The 24,552-nt window shown below is 26.1% G+C and overlaps 1 protein-coding gene across 4 annotated transcripts in view; it reads left to right on the plus strand.

Moving 5' to 3' along the window:
• The window catches only part of LOC107438670 (teneurin-m), a 487,196-nt gene that overhangs the window by 199,849 nt on the left and 262,795 nt on the right, over window positions 1-24,552 (plus strand). For all 4 annotated transcript variants that reach the window (XM_087165593.1, XM_087165588.1, XM_043039103.3 and 1 more), the window contains one exon: window positions 1,169-1,374. In XM_087165593.1, coding sequence (XP_087021719.1) covers window positions 1,176-1,374 — 199 coding nt within the window. In that variant the 5' untranslated portion in view covers window positions 1,169-1,175. The remainder of the gene's footprint in view (window positions 1-1,168; window positions 1,375-24,552) is intronic.

The following is a 24,552-nucleotide window of genomic DNA, read 5'->3' on the forward strand; positions in this document are numbered from 1 at the left end:
CTTTTTTCTTCCTTTTTTATTTTTATTTTATCATCTTTATTTATTTTTTTGAAAGGGAGTATTTGAAGCATTTGCTTAAAATATCAAGATACTTAGACTTTAAATAAGGCAATAAACTTGTTAGACTTCAAAAATTTTCTTTCGCAACATTTATCTTAAGTGTCTGAAATAATTATTGCTTAAATGTATAATTTGGCAATTTAACAATTTGCGAAAGTTAAAAAACTCTCGGATTTCTTTATACTAGTTCAACTACATTTATTGTCTTTTTACTTTGCAATATAATTGCTTTAATTATATAACAGAAGCACTTTATTTAAAAAAAATTAACAATGCCCATTTCATTGAGCAAAGCGTAGCTTGTTGGCTAGTATTATGTAAAATACAAACATGTCTCAAATTAAAAATATCTTTTTAAACACGATATTTCATTTATTTAAGATTGGTGTTTGCGTATTTTTGAATTACAATGCTTAGTTTTTAACATTAAAGAAAAAACAACATCCCATATAGTGGGCAACTTTACGGCAAGCGCTATAATTTAATTTTAATTTGGTTTTTATAGAAAACTTGACGTATTACTAAGGTCAGCTTCTTTCCTTAAAGATTCGATTAAGACATGCAAAAACTTTACGAAAAATAACCTAATATTTTAGCTTTCAACTTTAAAGCTTGGTTTTGCCCTTTTCTCGTTCTAGCATCGCCCAAGCCCTCAAATGCGAAATTTTGTTAGTGGTAAGAACCTAATGATCAGACCAACCTTAACTTTTAAAATGTTAAAAAAGTGCTTGAAAGCCTGTACATAAAAACCTTGTTTCAGTAATGGTCATAAAATCTAAAATAAGCCTTAAGTAGATGAATTTATTCACGGGTTGAGAAAGCTTTCTACTCTTGATTTGGAAATAATAATTCATCCTCGATTTTAGAAGGTTTCTCTTTAGCCTTGCTTTATAAAAGCAAATTCCTTCTGGGTATAGAATGGTTGTTTTTGCCAGCTTAATGTGAACGTCACTCTAGCATAGTTCAATTTAACATTCTTTCAAACGTGCATGGTTTATTTGCTCATAATTTATTAACCTTGTCGAGCATTATAAAGTTTTTGTTGACATTGAAATCAACGTTACATTGCTTTCTGAGATTATGATGCAACTCTTTATTTTCATGACAGCTTCTGCATGGAAGGTTTGGCTAAGAGCACTCGGCTCAATAGGCAAGGTTCGAGAGTAAGGCGTCACCGCAGTCAGGAATGGCAAGATTACAGCAGTTCGGATAATGAGGAGCATCATCATGTGGATTCCAGAGCCTACAGATACCCGTCAACTGAAGATACCTATGAAGATCAAAGAGGATCTGAGTCAAGAAAGCTTGGATTGGGTAAGTTTGTAAATAGTTATTTTGATAAGAATGTGTATTTCAATTACTTTAATTTAAAATTTATTATTCAATGGCTTGAAACGAGGGTGATGATACTTAGACAACTAGAAATAGCATTTCGTAATTTAATGATCTCTCATCACAGTAAGATAGAACTGTGTCAAAAATGAAAAAAAAAATCCGATCAAATTACGGTAAAAAGTACCGACACTTTGTGATGCATCATCCGTAAAATACATTTTACAGTAAAATACTATGCCATAAATTTTGCAGTAATATTTTTCTAATTAGAGTGCTTTCGTAATTTTACGGTGATTATTACTGTAAAATATTAAGCATATCAGATCTTTTGTTTCGTAACAAGTTCCGGCAAAAAAAAGAAGATTTTGAGGTAAAATGCACAAATTCCCTGAGTGCCGGTATTTTTTACTGTAATTTGATCCAGAATTTTTTGCAGGGTAGGTAATCGTTTTTTTTAAATATATTTTTAGGTTATATTATACATTTTGTAGAAACTTTTAATTTATGGGCAATAGTTTTCCTTTACAGGTTACAAGCATTAGATTATGTAGATGAAGTTCGCTGCTGTTATTTACACAAAGTAAAATATGCTTTATAGAAACTTTTACCTTGATTCAAATAAGAAAAATATTCTGAGACACATCCTTACTTTTAAGAACCTCAGATTATGAGATCCAAAATTACAGATCTTGCTTCCCCACGTTTAGTAAAGCAAATACAAAACAAAAAAGTAAATTTATCTGAAAAAGTGGTTATATGAGCTAAAATATCATGATAAAAGTGCCAGATTTCCCACATTTACCAAATTTCATCACATATTATAAAATCATATTTTATTCTTAGTTATGCCAAAACCATCACCAAAGTGCTTCGATAAAAATTACTGAGATTTTTGATGTTCCCATGTAGCCAGAAAGAAAGGTAGATTTTAACATATTCTGTAATTTTGACGACACTTTGCTTCTCAGTGCACCGATAACTCTCTTTCACATTTTTCAAAAGTGATGAGCTCCAAGTTTTTCATTTATGGTCCCATAAAAATACATTTTTTCCCTTTTTAATTCACTTTAAAAAAATGCTTTTTCTAAATTTTTATTTACTTTCAAAATTTTTTTCATAAAAACATTTTACTTTTTTTGCTCCTACTACTTATTTCTTTAAAACATATTAAAAAAAAAAACTTTAAGTGATTTAACACTAACGAACTTTCCGATCGTCTATATTTTGAAAAAGGTATAGGAAAATATATTTTAAGTTAATTAAGGTAGCTTACCTTGAAGCACGAAGAATGCTTTACAATGTTGAATAGGTTTCTAATTAACTCTTCAAAACTTTCAAACGAAGTGGCCGGAAATACCAAGTGATCCATCAAGCTCGTAGTTTTTTGGGCACACGCAGGGATAACACCATTTTCATTTCCGCTTACCTGAAGTAAAAATCCATTTCAATATCCAGAAACATGCAAGAATGTACACGCAGGAAAGTTACCACGAAAAATATCATTACTCTATATAGTCAGTTCAACTTAAACCAACTGTTCATGCGTCCTTAACGTTTTATTCAAAAATAACAGAGACTTATCTAATTTAGGTATTTTAACAAGAACAGCTAATAATGTAATAAAAAATAAAATCTTGCTTAATTTAGATAATAGTGAAGAGTAAAGAATATATCTACGCATTGCATAAATTTAAATAAAGTCATTAATCATTTTTCTGACATCTTTTAAAATTGAGACGTTATTAAACATTTCATGCTGTCAGATTTTTAACAAGAGATAGTCATTTACTGCAGAAATATTCAGATTTTAGAATTATTCTAGTTAAAAGATGAAGCTTCTATAAAATATCGTTATTGAAGATATCTGCAAATATGTTAATTTCATCTTAAAGGAAGGTTCTTTTTTCGCTTATTGCTAAATCTGATGAACTAGAAAATTTATGTTTTCAAATCTACATGTTTATAAATAGTTAGAACATTTAAAAAACGGATGATAAATATTCTTGTGGCAACTATTCCTGGAAATATAAAGAATTGGTCTGTCTGCGTTTGTGTATCTGAGAGTTGAATGCAGTGTCTGCGAGTAAAAAATTTTTGTAGACATCGACATTGTGGGTAAACGAGAAATTTAATGTGATTGTAGGAGTCATCCCGAATCTTATTTTCTTAATTTCTAATTTTAACATAAATTGCAATTTTCAATACGCCTCTTAAAACTAACATTTGGATTATTGCTGTAGTTTAAACGCAAATATTCTTCTTCTTAGCTGCTTGAAAATAATAATATCATAATATTGGTACACAGATCAAGTTGATTTTTCCTGATTCGCAGATATTTTTATAAAAAATATCTTTTGAAAAGGAAATTAATAATGTTAACTATTTTAAAATTTCCTCAGAAAAATTGTTGAATGGCAATTTATTTAAATTTTTATTTCGCAATACTAAAACAAAAGTTATATAACAATGCATGAAGTGGTATTCAAACTGTTTACTGTGAGAAAAGCAGTTGATTAACTGGTTTAAACTTATTTGGTTAAATAACGAGAATTTTTTTCTGCACCAACTAAACCCACCTAATGAAGAACTTAGTGAATTTATTTCCTTACTGATGGGTACATCCGAGAGGGCTAATCAGTCAATTTTATAACTGACAGAACAGGGGTTCGAGTCCCAGTGTTGACACCACAATAATTCCTCTACCCCCTTCAACACATGGAGAGTTTCCAGTGTGCTGCACTCCACAGATTGTAATCATGTGCTGTTAGAATGCGATACTCTCATTCACACATAGATGTTAGCGTTATAAAGCTATCCAATGTTCAGTCAATGGTAAATTCAGTTAATTTCCTTTTTAAGGGTTTGAAACCATGTTAGTTGTAAATGGTTAAAAAGCCGTATAGTTTTGTATTTATGTTTTCCTAACCATGCGATTGCAGACTATTTCAAAATCGTTCTATTCGGTAAATTTTACAGTTAATTGGATCGACAGACTGTTGCTGGTTGTTTTAACATAATTTTAGAATGAAAATTCTAATAGAGTACCAATCGCAAATGTCTGTAAATGTTGTCTTTTAAAGAATATACTAAATGTTGTTCTGAATACAAATAAAGTATTTACTAAACAATTAAATGAGCATATAATTGTTGCAAATATAGTTGACCTGTTAATTCCTAAGTCGTGAGTTCACAATAAATTTTGTATTTAAATATAAAACGTGCTGTGAATATGTTAAAATGTATATGTAAAATTTCAAAAAGATTTAAAAAATTATTATCAAATTTATTACTTAATTTTTAAATACATTGTTTAAAAACAAATTTTTTTTGTTTAAATATTTTGAAATAGTTCTTTTGAAATATTAAATAGAAAAATGACGGTTTACGCTGCCGCAAACACTTGCTACAAAACGAAGTGGTTTTCCTAGAAACTCCTTAACAACATATATATATATATATATATATATATATATATATATATATATATATATATATATATATATATATATATATATATATATATATATATATATATATATATATATATATTATAAATAATACAACACCAAAATAATACGAAGCAAAATTATACCAAAAAAAATACCAAACAAAAATACTAATTTCATGTAAAAGCATCTACTTAATCTAAGTCTTGCTTTCTCATTCTTCAAACATCTTGTAAAATAACAAGAAAAAAATATAAATTAAATTAAATTTATTAAATTAATGGAATATTCATTGTGATCATTAATGAACTCCTTTCTCTAAAGAAACTATTTAGAAATAAAATTTTAAATTGCTTTCTGGCTTAAAATAAATGCCAAGTAATTTCAACTGTCAAGTTTCAGGTTACGGACATTTATTTTCTGTTCTGCTGAATATACCCAATATATTTTTTCATAAGTTCCAGTAAACATTTTCCGCCAACTACGCCTAGTTTTTCTTCTTTAACTTTGAACTTGTTAGTGTCGTTTCTTAACGATATTTCTTAACATATTCATCCAAAACTCAACTACTTAGATGTTTTTATTCAATGTTGACTTAGTTCTTTTTCTTACTTTCCCAGCCTTAAAAATGTTTTTAAATGCATTTTTCGTTGTTATAAGTTCTTTTGAAGGAAAATAAATTGAACAAAAAATTTTCCTTTCGAAACTTTGTTTTGTTAAGTTTGATCGTAAGCTTCATATTTTTAGGTGTCCTTAAAATCCCTTAAGAATGTGTAATTAGTTTATTTATTGAATTTTACTTACTGAGGTAAATTATTTTCAATAAGAACTATTTTAACATTTTTTCAGGAAAAAAATATATAATTATGTTATTTTTACGGTATAGGTAATAATTTATTTCCTCATTGATTTTGAAATTAAATATTTTTTTTATATTGAATGATATCAGAATCACAACCAGGTGCTTAAAATAAGAAAACACCATTCTTGATTAAAAATCAAAATTTAAAAAATAAACACGGGAGGAAAAAAATTGTCAAATAATTACAATAGCAGATAAACTATTTAAGTTGAAATAATCAATAATTCTGCTTAAGAGATTGAAATAAGTAATAAAATAATTAACACATTTTTAATTTAAGTGTAGAATCAAATCCCTTTTCATCGTTTTAAAAAAGTATATTTTGCAGTCTTATAATTGTGGTGAATGGAGTGGATTTATTAACATTTAATAAAGCAAATTTAACAGTTACTATTTTTAGTTTTCGGAGAATATAATAAAAGATAACGTAAATTTAAACATCGAAACACTGTCGGTGGTCTTTGATTTCGTTCATGATTTTTTAATATTGAGAAGCATACAGAAAATAGACTTTTTCATTCACAAATTTTGGATTTCATTCCTAATAAATTATTGCAGCACAAATTTTCGAATGTAAAGGGTAATTTTCTTCCGTGATGTTTATATCACGTTTCGTAACACCCGATCACATGATATTTAAGACGTAAAGTTTAATATGTATTGGTGTGATTATTGGTACATGTGTGATAATTTTCGTATGCATTTTTTTCTTTATTTCTAAAAAGAAAATTCAAGGCAGTAGTAAATTAATTTGAAAAAAAATCATTAGCTAATATATTTAAAAAAAAATCCATTTAAAAAGAGACCAAATTGCTTGTTTTTTCATTATGTGTCAACGAAGGTAATACATCAAATCTATGTAATGCGCGAGTATAAAATCTATGCATTTAAAATATATACCTGAAACGCTCAATTGTATGCATTGGTTTCTCAAAATTTAAAAGGAATACAACGAAGCAAATAATAGTCGAATATGAAAATCCCATGTCTATAAAATTTCGACAGCATATACTTATTTTTTTGCGAATTCAAGTGGAGGGAACAATAAGTGAGAAAGTTGTTCGTGTGCTACCATCTGGATTCGAACAAAGGACCTCACCTAAAGGTTCGTAGTAGCAGCACTAGATCCAGTGCAACCATAGTTCACACTCAACTCCAAAGATAGTTTGGAAGCAATATATACTAACTGCCACAATAACTTATCAATTGTAAATTTCAACTGTGCGAAGGCTTACAATTTAGAAAATATGCTCCAGTCCAGGTTCACAAACTAAGGAGTTCAGAACACTGGAACCTCTTTATATGTTAAAGGCAAAGGGGAAAATATTGTGATGTCAACAATAGATTTTGAACCCACGTTCTGTCAGTCATGAGATTGACAGCCTCCTGACTGTAATATGTATCCAGCTTCAAGGAACTTCATGGAAGTGGCTTCATTAGTTGGGTCGAATTGGAGTGATAAAATTCTGGTTGTTTAATTATACAAGATGAAAGAAGTTAATAAATGGTTTATCTCATGGTAAACAGCTCGAATACCATCTTATTTATGGTTATTTGATTGCTTTACTTGAATATGGTTAAATATTAATTAAACAAATTGTTATTTGACAATTTTTTTCTAGAAATTTCTAACAGTGAATTGTGTTTCACGTTGCAAAAATTTAAGTAAAAAAGTAGTAAATTTATTAAAGTTTTGTTTTCCATAAAATTTCTCAAAACGCCCCAATGGAAAAATACATTAAATTAATAATTATTTTTCCTACTTACTTATTCTTTATAGTTTAAACTGTGTTAACAAGGATATTTTAGAAAAAGAAACTATTTCCTAAAAGTCTGACCTTTTTATCATAAAATTAACAAATAACATCCAAATATCGTAGTTATAAAATATTTAAAAAAGAAAAGAAAAGTGCTCGATAAACTTAATCGTGAAATTTAAACTCGATATTTCTTCTTTTTGTAGACATCTTCAGTAAAATCCCGTTTTCGTTTTTCTTCATTATCTGTCTCAGACTAAGCATTAGAGTGCTGAAGGACAGAAAAAAAAAGCAATAGCTACTCTTGGCTTCTTTGCGAGAAAACTTCCATTCTCAACTATGTGATTTAATCGCCACCTTTAAAACACAATCCAAAAAAGATCAGTGCATCAAACAGCTTTTAGCGAAACCCGACAATCACTATGATCCTTTTGAAACAAGTCCCTTTCTTTGTTTCAGAAAATTGAAGATTTAGGGAAGAGTTATTTTTTTCGAACTAAAGACGCTTAGGAGTTTTTGAACTCTTCAGAGGTTTCCTAAAAGGCTTACTTAGTTGGTTTTTATCACCTATTGTTACCACATAATGCAAATTAGGGAAGATAGGGGTTTTGAAAAAAAATATAAGAGAAAACCATGTTCCAATGGAAGATGAACTTTGTCTTGGCAGATTAAACAATGTATGCGCACAAAAAATTCGTTTTTAAATTAAAAAAAATTACCTTAAATTCAGCTTTCTCAACTTTTAACATCCTATCCTGAAAGTTTGAAATATTAAACTGAAAATAAATTAGCATTGAAAGTTTATTTGCTTTCTTTATTTGTTTATTAAATATATTCTTATCCTCTTTAAAAAAATTCGGTTCAATTCTCAAACATACTATCATTGCATTGAACCATAATAGAGAGAAAATGTTTAGAAATTTTAAGAAAGTGTTACATCAGCTAATGTCTTATTAACTTTGAACTATTGGGTTTTGTTAGGAGGATAATGATGGTTTAGTTTGCAGAATAATGTGCTTAAATTCTGAATGTATTTACATTGAAAAAAAATTGCGAATTCGGGTGATTCATTATGTATGATAATTTTCTAATTTTGCAAAGTCTAGAAAATGTTGAATATGATTTTAACAGGTCTCTCACTAGGATTTTTATTATAAACAACATTAAATTATTGCATAATCATTATTTACCTAATTATTTTATTTTAATATTAAAGTTAATGGTAGTTGGCTATGTAAATTCAAAAGCTGATAAAGTTTTTCGTTTTTTTTTATTTTCTAGGAATCTTTCTGATTCACGAATCTTTTAAGCTTGATACAATAAAAGCTTTAGAAATTATTGCCTAAATAGCTGTACAATGCTCATGAATTTATGCTATCTGTTTTAGATAGAAATTAAATATCAAATAATAATGGTTAAATCAAAATCACAGTAATAGCTGATGAAAAGTTTCACGCAAATCAAGTTCAATATTTTTTAATAAATATTTGTTATAAATAAATATTTGTTACATGCCTTTTCTCGTGAGCTAAAAAAGAAGTAATGGAGGTCTTCTGGGGGGGCTCTTATTTCAGTAAGAAATGAACCGCTGATCGTATAAACAAAGTAGGTGACAAGCGCTAAACAATTTTATCCTCCCTCTGTTTTTCTAAACTTTTAGAGCACCGGAGTTAGGGATAACAGGAGGCCACCAGAAGAGGCTTTCCGCACTTTTCGAGTTATTCCCCTCAAACAATTGTTCACAAGCCTTTCAGAGGACCAAAACTACTAATGTGACAACTGCTGTCACAGCAACAGCCCATGGAAAAAAGGTAATATATTGCAAGATAAAAGTTTACATTAAAAAAAGTACAACTTCTTTGCATTTGAAATAATTTTACAGGGAAAAAATGCAGATATAGTACAAAACTTTTGAAAGCAACATGGGTTTAATCTATTGCTAATTTTTATTCTTTATAAAATTATTATTTATTAAAAAAACTCTTTTTAAAATTTATTAATCTTTTAAATTATTATTGTAGTAGAAAATTTTTGCTTTTTTTCACATACCTCTAACGCATTGCTTTATATATAAGTATGCTTAATATTTTCTGGAACAACATATTTAAGAAAATTTTTTAAATAGATTTATTCAGTTTTTCAGCGCATCTATTTAACTATATAACTATTCAAATCAGCTAATTAAATATTATGCATGGAAATGTATGGTATTTAACTTATTAATTTTATACATAAATATTTAATTAACACAGATTTAATCACATAAAATAATAATCACTTTATTATTTACTTAGCATTACTTGGAAGTTGTTGAATGTTCCTAAATATGTTAAATATATACTTATATATATGTAAATAAATATGTAAATAAAATATATTTCGCAAGGTATAACTTAAATTTAAAAGATAAATATTTTTGGTTACTTTTTTAAAAAAAAAATCACTTTTTGGAAATTTATAAAAATAAAACATTTAATTTCATTAATTTTCAACTCACAAAACAACCCAGTTTAAAAATAATCAAGAGACTATGACTTTAGTTAGAAACTTTACATAATGTTTTTAAAATTTCACAATTTTAGGAAATTAAAATATTGGTTGACAATGATTTAATTTTCCATTATTTAATTTTTCAAAAGCAATCTGTTGTTATAACACCGTGAAAATCCAAAATTTAAGCTAAATATACTCGGAATATTTATCTTCGCATAAATTTAGCAGCATTTGAATAATGTATGGGTTTAAAAATTCGCTGTTTAAACTAAAGCATTTATTTTTAGAGAGAAAAGATAAAAGAATTAGGATTTCAAATTTAAAAATAAACAAAAATGTCCCTGTTGAAAATCGCAAAGTCCTTTTCCTCTCTCACACATTTAATCTTAAAAGTAATGTCTTTTAACAGACAAAACCATTAAGATACCGCGTGCAAAGTTTACTGATTAAAATACCTTCCTAAAATAATCCCGCAAAATGTCCTCTTACAAAAATTTTTCCCTTTCGTGTACTATGTTAGAGAGAACGGGAAAATCTGTTTGCCTCGTTCGCATTTTCCGGGGGATTATTATTCAAGCTCCGGAATTTCAGGAATTTTCCTATTTTCTCTCTGAATACTTTTCCGCAACAGCGCTTGAGAAGAGTGTAGTACCCCACGCCCTGCACTTTGCTTCTTAGTGTTCTGATGTTTACTCGAATGAGCTCATCCGAAACACAAATTGTGATTTGCTGCTACATTTTCTAAATGTCAGTGTACTAATTATATCTATATTGTGGGAGAAGGGGAAACACTTTGAAACGATTTTGTTTTATTAACTTTTAATCGAGAGTTAATATGTTCAATGAAACCACTTTATTTGAAGAAAATAGCTTTACTGCTTCAAAATTAAGTTGTTTCGATCTCGTATGATTCATTGCTAATATATACATTATTAAAAAAAAATGTGTTTTATTAAATACATATTTTTTATAACACATAAGCTGAACACTCGTTCTTTAAAAATTTTGATTTTTATTTTATATATATATATATATATATATATATATATAATATTAAATTGCGCACATTCATTTTCGTGCCCATCCTTGGTACTAGCAAATCAAACGTGCTTCAGAAATGCAGTAAGAACGCACTTTAAAATAATATTCCTCTAGTTATGCTCAATTTGCGTTTTTGTTTTCATATTTTGCAATCTGGCAATCTTTTTACGAAAATATTTTAAATCATTCTTGAAAACTTTCCCGTTCATGTAAGTTCATTTGATTTCGCTACTCGCTTTATAGATTATGTTTTACTCTGTTTTATCTTTATATTTTATGTTCTGTTTTTACGTGTTATTTTTACTTATTGTGTTCTATTTTATTTGTGGTAATTTATGTAAAAATATTTTGAGTGCTCCTCACACTATTGTATAGATAAATTTTGCTTTGGCTATATTGATACAATATAAGAAAGCACTCTTTTTTGCGGATATAATCGTGTGGGCTGATTAAAAGATTACATCTTTTATTTTCCAGATTTTTTTTAAAAAAATTATCCTTTTTTTCAGTTGTTTGCCATTTATTTTATTATTATTTTTCTTTTTCCCCCTTTTTTCATATCTCTGTAATTTTCCTTTATTTTATCTTCATTTTGAACTGATATATATATATATATATATATATATATATATATATATATATATATATATATATATATATATATATATATATATATATATATATATATATATATATATATATATATATATATATATATATATATATATATATATATATATATATATATATATATATATATATATATATATATATATATATATATATATATATATATATTCATTATATAGGCATTTGCAATTCAATTTACTTATTTCTATTGCAAAAGATTTTGTAAAAATATTTTTTGCTTATTTTTATAACCAGAACATATTATCAATTGAAGTGAAAAGTTTTGAAAGAAATAGGTGAAAAGAAATTTGTCCAGCTTGAAGGAGATCTTAGATTTCTCGAAAAAGAACAAATGTAACATAAGAAAGAGACAGATACTAAAGAGAAAGAAAAAACTAAACTAAAAATGTCGATTTGTAAAAATACGTTCAGTGATGCCAAAATGAAAGTACTAAAAGTAAAAGAAGAAACAATGGCTATCGAGGGATTGTCGATGTAAAAAGAAAATATATATAGTTAGAAAAAAATCTTTTTTTCGGAATCAAAGATTGCCCTCTTCTCTGACAAGGGACCGGCATCATATGATATATACATTTGAAACATAATACAGTTTTTGAAAAATCCGTTGGAATCTATTTGCCAAGATGTGGTAGGCCAGTGGTATTTTCGAAAAAGATTTTCACGGGATGAACTGAAATCCAGAAAATATGTTTAATACTTATTTTGGGAATGTATTTCGTTACTTTAAAATATTTTCTTTTGCTAGAAGAAGTGCTAAAGATTTAAAAGTAAAGCAAATAAGTTTTTTTTAGCAAATACATTGGCAGTAGTTTTGTTAAAAATTAATTCGCTAAAAAATTTAAAGTGTTTTTTTTTTTTTAATTTACAATATGAAAGTCATTCAAAATACAATCATAGTCATTTTTATGGAAGTTAACTAAACATATTTGTTCGATAATTTTTAATGGAATAAAAACATTCTCCCGTTTATAATTATTAGGCAATACAAGTATAAAACAAATACCCTTTAAAACATAGTCAACTTTTATTTTAGATCAAAGTATTAAACTTAATAAAATTATTGATTTTTGATCATTAACAAACGTTTTTGTAAAGGCTTTTCTATTTGGATTACCACTCTCTCATCATAAAAATCAGTATTTTTTCTTCAATGGATTAAATTTGGAATCCCAACACTTTTAAAATTTTTGGAGCATATCATTCTATTTCCAGCAGCTATAATATGCTACAAAGTTAGGTCACATTGTCATACTTTTTGACTTTCCTTATAGGATATTAGGATTCGACTTGGATGGTTATATAATTAAATTTCCATATTCGGATTCCATATCATATTATATTCCGTCTCATATTATAGTTCATCATATCTCTTTTTCGATTCAATATTTATTTTTCTGAAACTATAGTACATAAAACATTATTTTTAGACTTAAACAGATTCCTTTCGCTATTCCAAAGGGTTCTGAAGGTAATTAAGCAATGCGTTTATATATAATAGTTTTGCAGTTAAATTATACTTCGTCTTATTAAAATAATTAGTTGCCAAATATTTTCAATCTTAACATGAGTATGATTCTGCAATTTTAACTTATCATTAACCAATCAAAAGTTCAAATGCTATATCTTTTTTATTCTCTAAAGCATCTGCTAGAATCTTTAGATTCACGAATTCACTTATGTCTTTGCATTTAAATCAAATTGGAAAAGAATTACTTTTCTTTCCCAAGCATTTCAAAGTACAACCGAGAAGAAATAAATTTCAAATCAAACTGTCATGACGCCTCACAGCTCATTACGACCTTCTTAGAGCTTAGAGCAACGCCCCCCATTGTTCGCATCTTTGCCACCATATGTCGCAAAATGCGATTGTCAAAGTACGACAAATGCAGCACATTTCTGCAGATACGAGAAGGAAAAGAACAAGTAAAAAAAGAAGGGTTCTTTTTCTCTTCATTCGTCGCTTAGAAATAAAATAAACCAAGAATAAGATGGTCACATTAACGCCTTGCGGAGCGAAGTTGGGGGAAGACAGTTTTTTTTTACGACTGACTATAAAATTTCGTCCCATTTTTTTTTTGTTATTTTTATTTTTCTCAGACTTAAGCATTATATTTTAGCCTTAAGATAAAACTTTAAAAAACTACAATTTTTCAAATAGATACAAACACCAGAAGACATTTGGTGCTGAGTAATTTTCTTTTGATTTGATAAAGTGTGTTATATGTAGCTAACATTGTATTACTTGTGAAAAAATTGTTCCAAAATATATAAGTTAAAATTTTCTAATGATTGATAAATAGAAACTGCATGCAGAAGTACAGTGCTCAAACTAAAAAAACGGACCACTCTGAATAACTTTTGATCCTATGATCAAAACTTCACGTTCGGGGAACAATGTTAATAGCTCGAATGGGCTAAATATGATAATTAATTAGTGCAGACTATATTAAGTTATTAAATCAGATACGAAAACGTACTTTTTGAACTTTAAGAAAAAACTTTTTTTTGGAGGATTCATAATTCAGATCCCCAAAGTGCAGGGTTAGCAGCTATTGGAGAAATATGATCTCTATAACTGTCCAAAATTTGGATCCCTTAATACTAGAAAATTCGGATTTCGGACTTAGTAAAAACCACCATTTAGGGTCAATTTGACCGTCATAAGAAATTCATTCTTTCGCAAGAGCACTAGTAATACAAAAATAAACAAACGACATGAATATAATTAACGACATAAATTATATAAATTAATGCATACCGTGTTCTAAATGTGAAGTTACATCACTATTTAGGCAATAGCGTATGCATAAACAGAATATACTTAATATAAATCTGACAACAAAACATCGATATAATAATTTTCTACCATTTCTCATAACTAGTATTTGTTTCATTCTGCTCCGTGCATTGTTGAAAGGCATTTTTCCTTTATTTCAGGTGCTGAATTATATCAATTAGCGGCAATTTCATGAGCAAATTACTAATTTATAGTTTTTCAACAAACACAATAGGGAATGCGCTGTGAGTAAATGGCGTGGCAAAGGATTCAATCATTGAGTACAGCAATATCACAAACGTTGTTAAAAATGCAAAACACCTGCAAGTTTCCAGTCATGAAGAACAATTAGATAACATCTAGATTACTAAGCCTACTTCACATTTCGTATTATTGCTCAGCTTTTAGTGTTTTCTCGGCTTCTTACGGTATTTTTCTTTTGCACTTATATAGTAAATATTTAGTTTTCATTTTGCAGTGCAAACGATGAATTTCTAGACAGAGAAGTGATATTAAAACTAGGAGAACATTTTATTTTTATTCGAAAGTAGTATTCCTGTAATAAAGTGTTTGTTTTGCGAAAAAAAAGTTAATTTGCAAGTCCTACTGAAGCAAAAAAAAAAATCCACTGCGCCTGTTTCCATAATTAGAGCTGCCTTTTTTCGCTGGTCGTAACTCATTTGTCGGTTTTTTAACGCACACAAATAAAAATGGCCATTAAAAAAATCTCTTTTTCGACTTCATATCTGTTAAAATCAAGGCAATGGGGCTTGAAAGTTATGCAATAATTTTTCCTTATTATATATATGACGATAACAACTCCACAACAATGCCATCTTGTCTAGGATTAAAACAAATTTAATCGCCTATTATCAGCATATACATGGTTTCTTTTAAAAGCAATAACAAAATTTTATTTCAATAGGATTGAAGTAGCTTAGTAGACTAAGCTACTTCGGTAATCGAATCTAAGATATGTTATAATTTCACGAAAGCTGTTGTGCGTGGCATTTGTTGACACGGTGGATCCTAATTTCTGTTCTACAATTCATCTTCCTAATATTTATAGCTCAGCAAATTTAAAAGCAGATGTAAAACTTAAAAAAGAAATTCTTTTAGGGATCAAAATGACCGCTTTTGGGTATTTTTGATAGTTTCATAATTATTTATTTTGCTAATCTTCAGAACGGCATGAAATTTTGATATAGTATACTTAAAAACAATTTAGGAAAAGTAATATTATAAATATATATATATATATATATATATATATATATATATATATATATATATATATATATATATATATATATATATATATATATATATATATATATATATATATATATATATATATATATATATATATATATATATATATATATATATATATATATATATATATATATATATATATATATATATATATATATATATATATATATATATATATATATATATATATATATATATATATATATATATATATATATATATATATATATATATATATATATATATATATATATATATATATATATATATATATATATGAGTGTCGCAGCTCACATGTATCTTCAAAAATAACAAAAGAAATTACAAAAAACGATCACAATGACTACTAGTGTTTATGTTACTTTTACTTTCTGCGTATTTCACAATATCTCGAGAAATTTTTTAATTAATTAAAATTGTTATGCAATTTTTATACAAGTATACAATTGTTTACATCATTTCAACGAATGCAATTTTAAATGGTAAACAACAAAATTTGAGCGAAATTTATTGAACAGTTCCTGGAAAAAGCCAAAAAATTTTAAACTCATCAATGTCGTATTAAAAAATTGAAAAGTGAAAGTCGTACTCCTTCACACCATTAAGATTGAGTTATTGAACGTGAAGATCCACTTATTTGAACGAAAACTATTCAGAATAGTCTGTTTATTTGTTTGCACTTTATACAAATGTAATTAAATAATTTTTTATTGGTCTCTAAATATCTAGGAACAAAAAATAAAATTATCCTTATTTCATGGTAATAAAACGTGAAATATAAAAAGTAAATCTTTACAGTTAAATTAACTATTTAATTCTGTGATGCTGCATTCTATGATGCATTCAAATAAAACTTCACTCAAGAGCAGTGGTGGTGAACCTTTATACACCAACGTGCCATTTTTTTCTAAAAAATTGTTTAATGAGGTCATAGACGTGCCATCAAATAATTTTGACTTCGTGATTATTGGAAAATTATTAATACTAAATACTATCAAATCAAAACTCTTTATTTACATTGAAAAAAAAATACATTTTGCCTTGTCTTAAAACAACTTAAAGTAACATCAGTGTGACTTCTGTTGTTGCAGATTAGATGACAAATAACTTATATTATTAGATTGCATGATGTTAGTTTAAGCAGGACTGTAATTTTTTTTGCTAGTTATTTATTGTTGACTTGTTTTTTATGGTTATTAATTGTTTTTTAGCATTAATTGTTAATTTTTTTAATTAATAATTGCTTATTTTGTTCGTTTTTGTGAATTTTAATTTAATTGTTTCATATGCTTCATAGTGTAATAATATTTGTGTAATAACAATTCATAGTGTAATAACAATTGTGATTGGTGGCGTGCCCAAAATATTGTGTCTCGTGCCATAAATGCACGCGTGCCATTGGTTCACCATCCCTGCTCTAGAGCATTCAGAAATAACTTTTATAATTTTCCTTCAAGTGTATTATTTATTTCCTTATTAGAAAATATTATGTGAAGCTTATGATCTGCATACGTTCTTTGTTTAGCAAAAGAGAATTCATTTAAAATTTTTTATCATTAAAATTCATTCAAATTTTGAATTATATTTCAGTTTACTAAATTAGCTAAAAAGTATTAAATTTAACAAAAATTTTAAATTTTGCAAATTGATTCCCAAGTGTGGTTACATTTGATTCAAAAGGGCTCAAAATTCTCATGTTAATCTAAATGTTGAAAAAATATCATGAATATTTTTAAGTGTGCCTCCCTAAATGTTAAGGATTTCATTCTTAATCATGAATAAATTATATATTTTTTATAATGAAATCGTGTGTGTAACGAATGCTTATTCCAGAAATATTTACATTTACATCAAAGAATAAACTATGCTTATATTCATAAATGTTTAAATAAAAGAATTACCTCAAATAATATATCCCTGTCGTTTTTAATATAAGGCAAATCTAGGATGGATCTCCATAGTTTTTGCTTGCTACATTAGTTAAAAACTTACTATGGATTTGATTTTTTAAATATATACCAGTATTTTACTTTTCAAAACATGAACTTCATATTTCAAATAAAACTTGCAGATAAGAAAAGGAAAATGCCTATGAATACTAATTGTATTTCAGTTATTTCATATTTTGAGCATGAATAATGCGGAGCACCTTAACAATTTTTATTAATAATTTGAGAAAAATACATACTCCAAATTATAAATTTAAATATCAATATTAAACACTTTTCAGCCAGTATTCTTTTTGAAATTTTCAATTTAAGCTTATAATTACAGTAATTTTTCTTAAAAAATAATGATAGTATTAATTTTCTACATTTTACGGTTAAATTAAACTACAGTTTTCGATCAAAAGAAAATTGTGTGTTTAGTATAAGGATAATTATTTGAAATAGTAATGATATAAGATTTAATATGATTTCATAACTATGTACTTATTATTAATGTACCTATATATGAATTGAAATTTCAAAATACGATATTTAATCTTATAATTAGGATAATAATTTTTCTTATAAAAAATATTATTATTCATGATAAGTAATTAATTGTTGATTTGAACTAGATATTATCAATAAAAGAAAAAAAAATGTATGTTAAGCTTAGTGATAATTATTTTAGGTAATTTGTGAAAATTATCTTGTAATGATCTAAATTTATACGCTAATAAATAACATTAATACCGATATTTTCAAAATGCAAAATTTAAATTTTTAGTTATGGTAATGCACGTTTTTAAAATAAAAATACAAGAATATTAATGACATTCGATATTTTGAGAGTTACCTTAACCTATGATTATTTTTAAAAAAACGGAAATAATTTGTTAAGTATAATATAACGTTAAGTGAAAAGTTACGTAAAGTGTAGGGCGGAAAAATTTTATAAAGATATTAGCATCGGTGAATTTTTTTTTTTTAATGTTTACATTATTATATAGTTTTTCAACAATTATACATAGAATAAATCTTATACCTTATTGATTATAATTTACTATAAATCAACTCTTGTTTTGGATGTTATAACCTTAATTAAAGATATCGAAGCATCTTTTGTTTCATGCCTTATCAGAAAACACATTATGAAATGTATTTCATTAGTTACTAATCTGTATTTAAATAATTCCTACAGATACAAGAATCTGTTAATTATTATTTTTTAATGCTTATAATGTTAGATAGTTTTCCAATTATTATTTGTAGAACGAATTTTAAAGTTTATTGATAGTAATTTACTATAAATCAAATATTTCTTCGGCTATCGTGAAGTCAATTAAAGACACGTAAACACATTACCATACCTATTCTTTCTGATATTAGTCTGTATTTAAATAATTCATAAATACACAAGTATCTGTGAATCATTATTTTGTTTTAATCGTTTACAATATTCGATAGTTTTTCAACGATTAGAATAAATCTTATAGCTTATTGTCGTAATTTACTATAAATAAAACAACGCTTTTTTTGGATGCTATGAATTCAATTAAAGATACCTAAGACTTTTCTGTTGCATAACTTATCAGAAAATCTTTTTATCAAACATATTTCATCAGTGACTAGTCTGTATTTAAATAATTCATAAAGATACAAGTATCTGCGAATCATTATATATATATTTAATTCATCAATTTCTACTTCTAGATGCTTAATTGATAAATTGCGTTTATATTAAGTAAAAGGTTAACATTTCAAACATTTTTCAGCCATTAAAAATTAATTTTTGAATTCTTGCAAAGGTCTTGTATGTCTCTCAAAGTTAATGAAATAGTATTACCTAAGATACATGTAAAGATCGAGACAATTCTCTTCGATGGAACACTTGACAACGGATTCTCGCTGACATATGGCGTCTTTTCAATTAGGAATTCTCGAGAATTGTTAAGCATTAACAAAGGAAGGGAGAACAATGGGATTTTCACAATCTCCAATTGGAATAATTTAACAGAAGAGGTTCCAATTGAATTCAGCTGTCTCTTAAGGCACATTTGTTAAATTTTTTCAAGGAACTCAAATTTAAAGAAACATTTCTTTTTCTTTATTTTCTGAACAAAAAAGTGACGCAAAATACATTATCTAGATTTTCTTGAAAAGAGAAGAATTAATTGTAATGTCTTTCATTTTAGAACATTGTATTGAACTGAATCTCACTTTGATAGCGACATTTCAAAACATATTTTCAAACATTTATTTCGAAAGAAATGAATTCAAACTTAGTTAGAAATATTATTTCAGAAATGTAGAATGGAAAATTATATAAGGAGTAATGTTAATAAATATTTAGTAAGGTTGTCTAAAATTTACTATTATACTGAAAATACTAAATATGCATTAAAAGTACTAAATAATTTAATTCCATAACTGCTTTGGTTAATGTAAATGTAAATTCTATTTCATAAATTGAGCAATACATGAAGTATTCATGTACAACAATTTATTACCTTATTTGAAATTTTAATTGCAGTTTAAAAACTTTGTGGGATATGAGCGATTTTAGCATTTCAAAAATAATCATCAAGTTATGCAAAAAAGCGAGATTTTTAAACTTACAGATTTTAAAAGATGTGATTAGATCATTGGATATTTAATAGTATATTAACTATGTGAAGTGTACTACGTAATATGCTAACTATCTTTTTATTAAGTATGATTAATGCATTAATAGGCGTACATTATACTATGTTTATATATTAATACATTAATTATGTAGTTTAATATCTTATTCGACAAACTATATATTATACAAACTATATATAGTATACTTAATGTACTTACAAACTTATTTTTTTAAACTCAAATGTCAGAAATTTGTTGTAATATTATTGGTATATAAAAATTTATTAAATAATAAACAAACGATGAAATTAAAATAGACAGACATCAATTACTATTAATGAAAGTTTTAGATTCAAATCTATAGGTGTAAAAATTCAACTCATTTAAAAATAATTCGTAATCTACTTTTAATTGAAAACATTATTTGTTGTCATTGGAGTTGACACTTTCATTTAATCTGATACTAGGTAAAAAACAATTTTTCACAAATTCAAAATAAACATGAACTACCAGATTGTAATGTTTGGTCGTTCTAATAAAATTAGCTGCTTAGAGCTTGTTACTTTGAAAAGTTAATACATATTACTGTTAGAGCTAGATTATACATGCATATTATGCCGTTAAGTATACATAACGTTAAGTGTTTTGCACTACTGTTAAAGCAAACAGGTATATTAAAACTCTGTTCTATTTTTGTTTAAAGAAATTAAGTTATTTATTTTCTTTTATGTTTAGTAAAACACACTAGACTTGAAACTTTGATCTTTTCATTTAATCGAACTGAGTACAGTGATTTAAGTTAGAATCAAATTGTGAACCGAAATATATTAGAAATATTAATGTAAGTAAAAAAAGAATTCTTAAACATATTACAAGTTCATATAAGTATACGACACTGAGTCTGCGAGTAAGAAATTTCCTTTAACAAGGTTTAGCTGAAATGATCCATTTCAAATAATCCTTATCTGTGCTGTAAGCATGTATGCTAGTTAGTGACTTTGCCAAAAGGAATGAAATGGAATAAGGAAACGACCACTATGCACGAGATTTGGCGATCAAGTAAAGAGTGGAAAATTTGTTATTCATTGCTCTACGTGATACATATGTTTGAAAATGCATATGAAATAACTTTCTTGTGACTTTATATTTTATTGCTGGTCTGGAAGTAAATATTGTAGTATTGAATTATTTAATATTTAGCGTTTGACTTGTGCAGCATGAACAGATAGACAAATCTCTATTTCAAGCTGAATAAACACTCAGAAAAAAAAACATAAAATATTAATTGCACTGTAAAAAAACGGTCAAGAAACGGTACGTACAGGCACTCTTGATGATTCATCCATAAAATTCCTTTTAACCTTTAAATACTTTACCTTAATTTTCCTCAATATTTATGCAATTTGATCGATTCAGTGATTTTACTGTAATTATTAGGGTAAAATTACTGCATATCCAAAATTTTCACAGTGTATGAAATTGTATATATATATTTTTAAATTTATTATAAAAATAAATATTTTTTTATAAGCACAATGTTACAAAGACGAAATCCCTAGTTGGCTCAGTTTATTATGTACATTCTCAAAGAATTTAGTTCAGTAAGCCATATGTGAATTCGCAGTAACTTTAATAATGAATTAAAATGAAACCTTCTTTTTCATTACGCTTAAATATTTACAAGATAAATTGGTTTCACTACATTTTTCAAATGCTTTTCAAAATAAATTTTTGTAGATTCATCTGAGTATTTCATCTAAAATAAGACGAATTAAATATTTTATTTCTTTAAATTTATCTTTCAGTTGATAAATAAATCTGAGAACTACTTAAATTCATTAAAACTCAGCTTACTTTGTGACAGTTAAAATATTCGTGCTTTAAGAGAACATTACGTATTTTTATTAATATATTGTATTCATTATAGCTGAAAAGATTTTAATATTTACAAGTGTTCAAAAATAAATTTGTAATTTTCAAGCATTATCTGCAAAGTAATGTAAGAATTATGTCTATAATATATAATTGAATATAGAGAACACATATTCAAAACGCTCATGTATATTGAAATTAGAAATTTGAAATTTATTGTAGGTAATTTCCTGTCTAAAAAAAATATCTTATATATATATATATATATATATATATATATATATATATATATATATATATATATATATATATATATATATATATATATATATATATATATATATATATATATATATATATATATATATATATATATATATATATTTTTTTTTTTTTTTTTTTTTTTTTCATTTGTGTCATCATTTTTCAGGATTTATTAGAGAAAAATCATAGTGTCTCATGAGATCTGCATTTCTTAAAAAAAAGGTTTTAAATATTAAATAAAATTCATAAAATCTGATGAAGTAAAAATCGTTCTTATTTGTTCTGAAAATTATTACAACTTGAAAATATTATAATTAAATTTTTTTTTACATTTTAGATATTTTAAATATTAACCTAACCGAAGTTAATTAAACAAACAATGAGCGAATACTTATAAGCCAAATTTTATTCTTTATGTTTTTCATTAACCACAAATTTTTCATTTTAACTAATGGAATATTTAGTTGGAATTTTTTAAATAGAGCAATAGATTAATTCAAGTTAAATGTATAATTTATTACAACCTTATACTTTTATCTTTCAGTTTTTCAAAAAATCATTACATTTATTAGCAGTGAGCAATGTCTGTTTTGAAAAAATATAACAAAGTATTTATTTTTTAAATAATTAAGGAAAACTATGTCTTAACTATTAATAAACTGTTTTTAAGAAAGCTACAGAAATGTTTAATTTATACCTTATTAAAACCTGCATTTGAAATTATATTTTTAATTTATTTATATGTATTTTGGAAAGTAAAAGTTTAGCAATGTCTTATTTACAAATACCTTAGTTATGAGTTTTAATTCTTCTGTCTCTTATAGAACTTCAAAAAATTACCAATGTCTTAAACTTTTATTAGCAAATTATTAAGTATGCGTTCACAAATTTAACTTCATGAGTTTAATATTTAAATGATCATATGGTGTAATATTAACTGAAATATTTTTAGAATTTTAATACTTAGATTAATTTTCATAATAAGTAAATTCTACGAATTTCAAACTTGAGCAACCAAAAACAATGTTTTTTGTTCAGAACGTAAAGCTTAAAGAAATTTCTTAAGTATATATTTAAAGTATAATCTGGTAATTAATGCTGATTTAAATTAATTGCAACTGATTCGATTTAAACTAGCTTAATAAATGTGGTTCATTTCCTTTGTTAAAACATGGCATTATTATTGATATATTAACACAATTATATCTAACATATTTATACATATCAGCTAATCTGAACTTTTTATTTTTGTGAAATAACTTACGTCTTCTAGACAATTTACTCACTTTAAAATAGCGTTTTAGAAAAAATACATTTAAATAAATTTAACCTAAGTAATCAAATCTAGGCTAATTAATTAGAGTAGGATTTCGATTAAGTGGAATAATAGGACAACTTTTATTTTAACAAAAAAAAACATTTAGAATAGTAGGCTTTAGATTACAGATCATCGAACTGTAGAGAAGATAAAAATCTATGATCAAAATTCTAAGGTAACCCCCAAAAGAGTGGCTAAAATTTCTCTTTGTTAATTTATTTTCTGCCATAAATAGCAAAGAGCAAAGTATATTTGCAATTTTAACCTTTTAAGTCTCGTTTAATTTAAGATGATTTAATTATTTTTATTTTTTAATATTTATGAATTGTGTTAATTAAAGATAAGTTAATATTTATTAATTTAATAACGCTGTAAAAAGTTTCAACATATAAAGTATATATGTTTCCGTGCCTCTCTTGAGCAGCAAATAATTCGATTACATTAGTTAAAGCCTTTAAATTCCAAAGAAACCTTTTATTACTATTAAGTAAAAACTTATTACGGGTGTAAAAGATGTTTTGCACTTTGCTAAGCTGAACATAAGTGCTTGTTGATAGAAAGCTTACATTTAGAAGGAAAAAAAGTTTAAGTTGAAAAGATTCTTCATCTGTCGGTAACAACTTAGATGCTATGTGTGACGAATGAACTCGAAGCTATCGACTACCTATTAAAATAAATTTAATTATATAGTCTTAAGACTGAAATCGAATGAAATTAGCTCTATCATAAGAATTAATGTTGAAAACCGAGTATTTTTACACAAATTATTGTTGGTAAAAGGTTTACATTGAAAAAAAATAAGAATTATGCATTAGCAATATCATTAAATTTGCTCTATTATTGTTCCGA

Source organism: Parasteatoda tepidariorum, chromosome 1 (assembly GCF_982258835.1).
Source record: "Parasteatoda tepidariorum strain Cologne lab strain chromosome 1, Ptep-v5.0, whole genome shotgun sequence".
NCBI classification, from domain to species: Eukaryota; Metazoa; Arthropoda; class Arachnida; order Araneae; family Theridiidae; genus Parasteatoda; species Parasteatoda tepidariorum.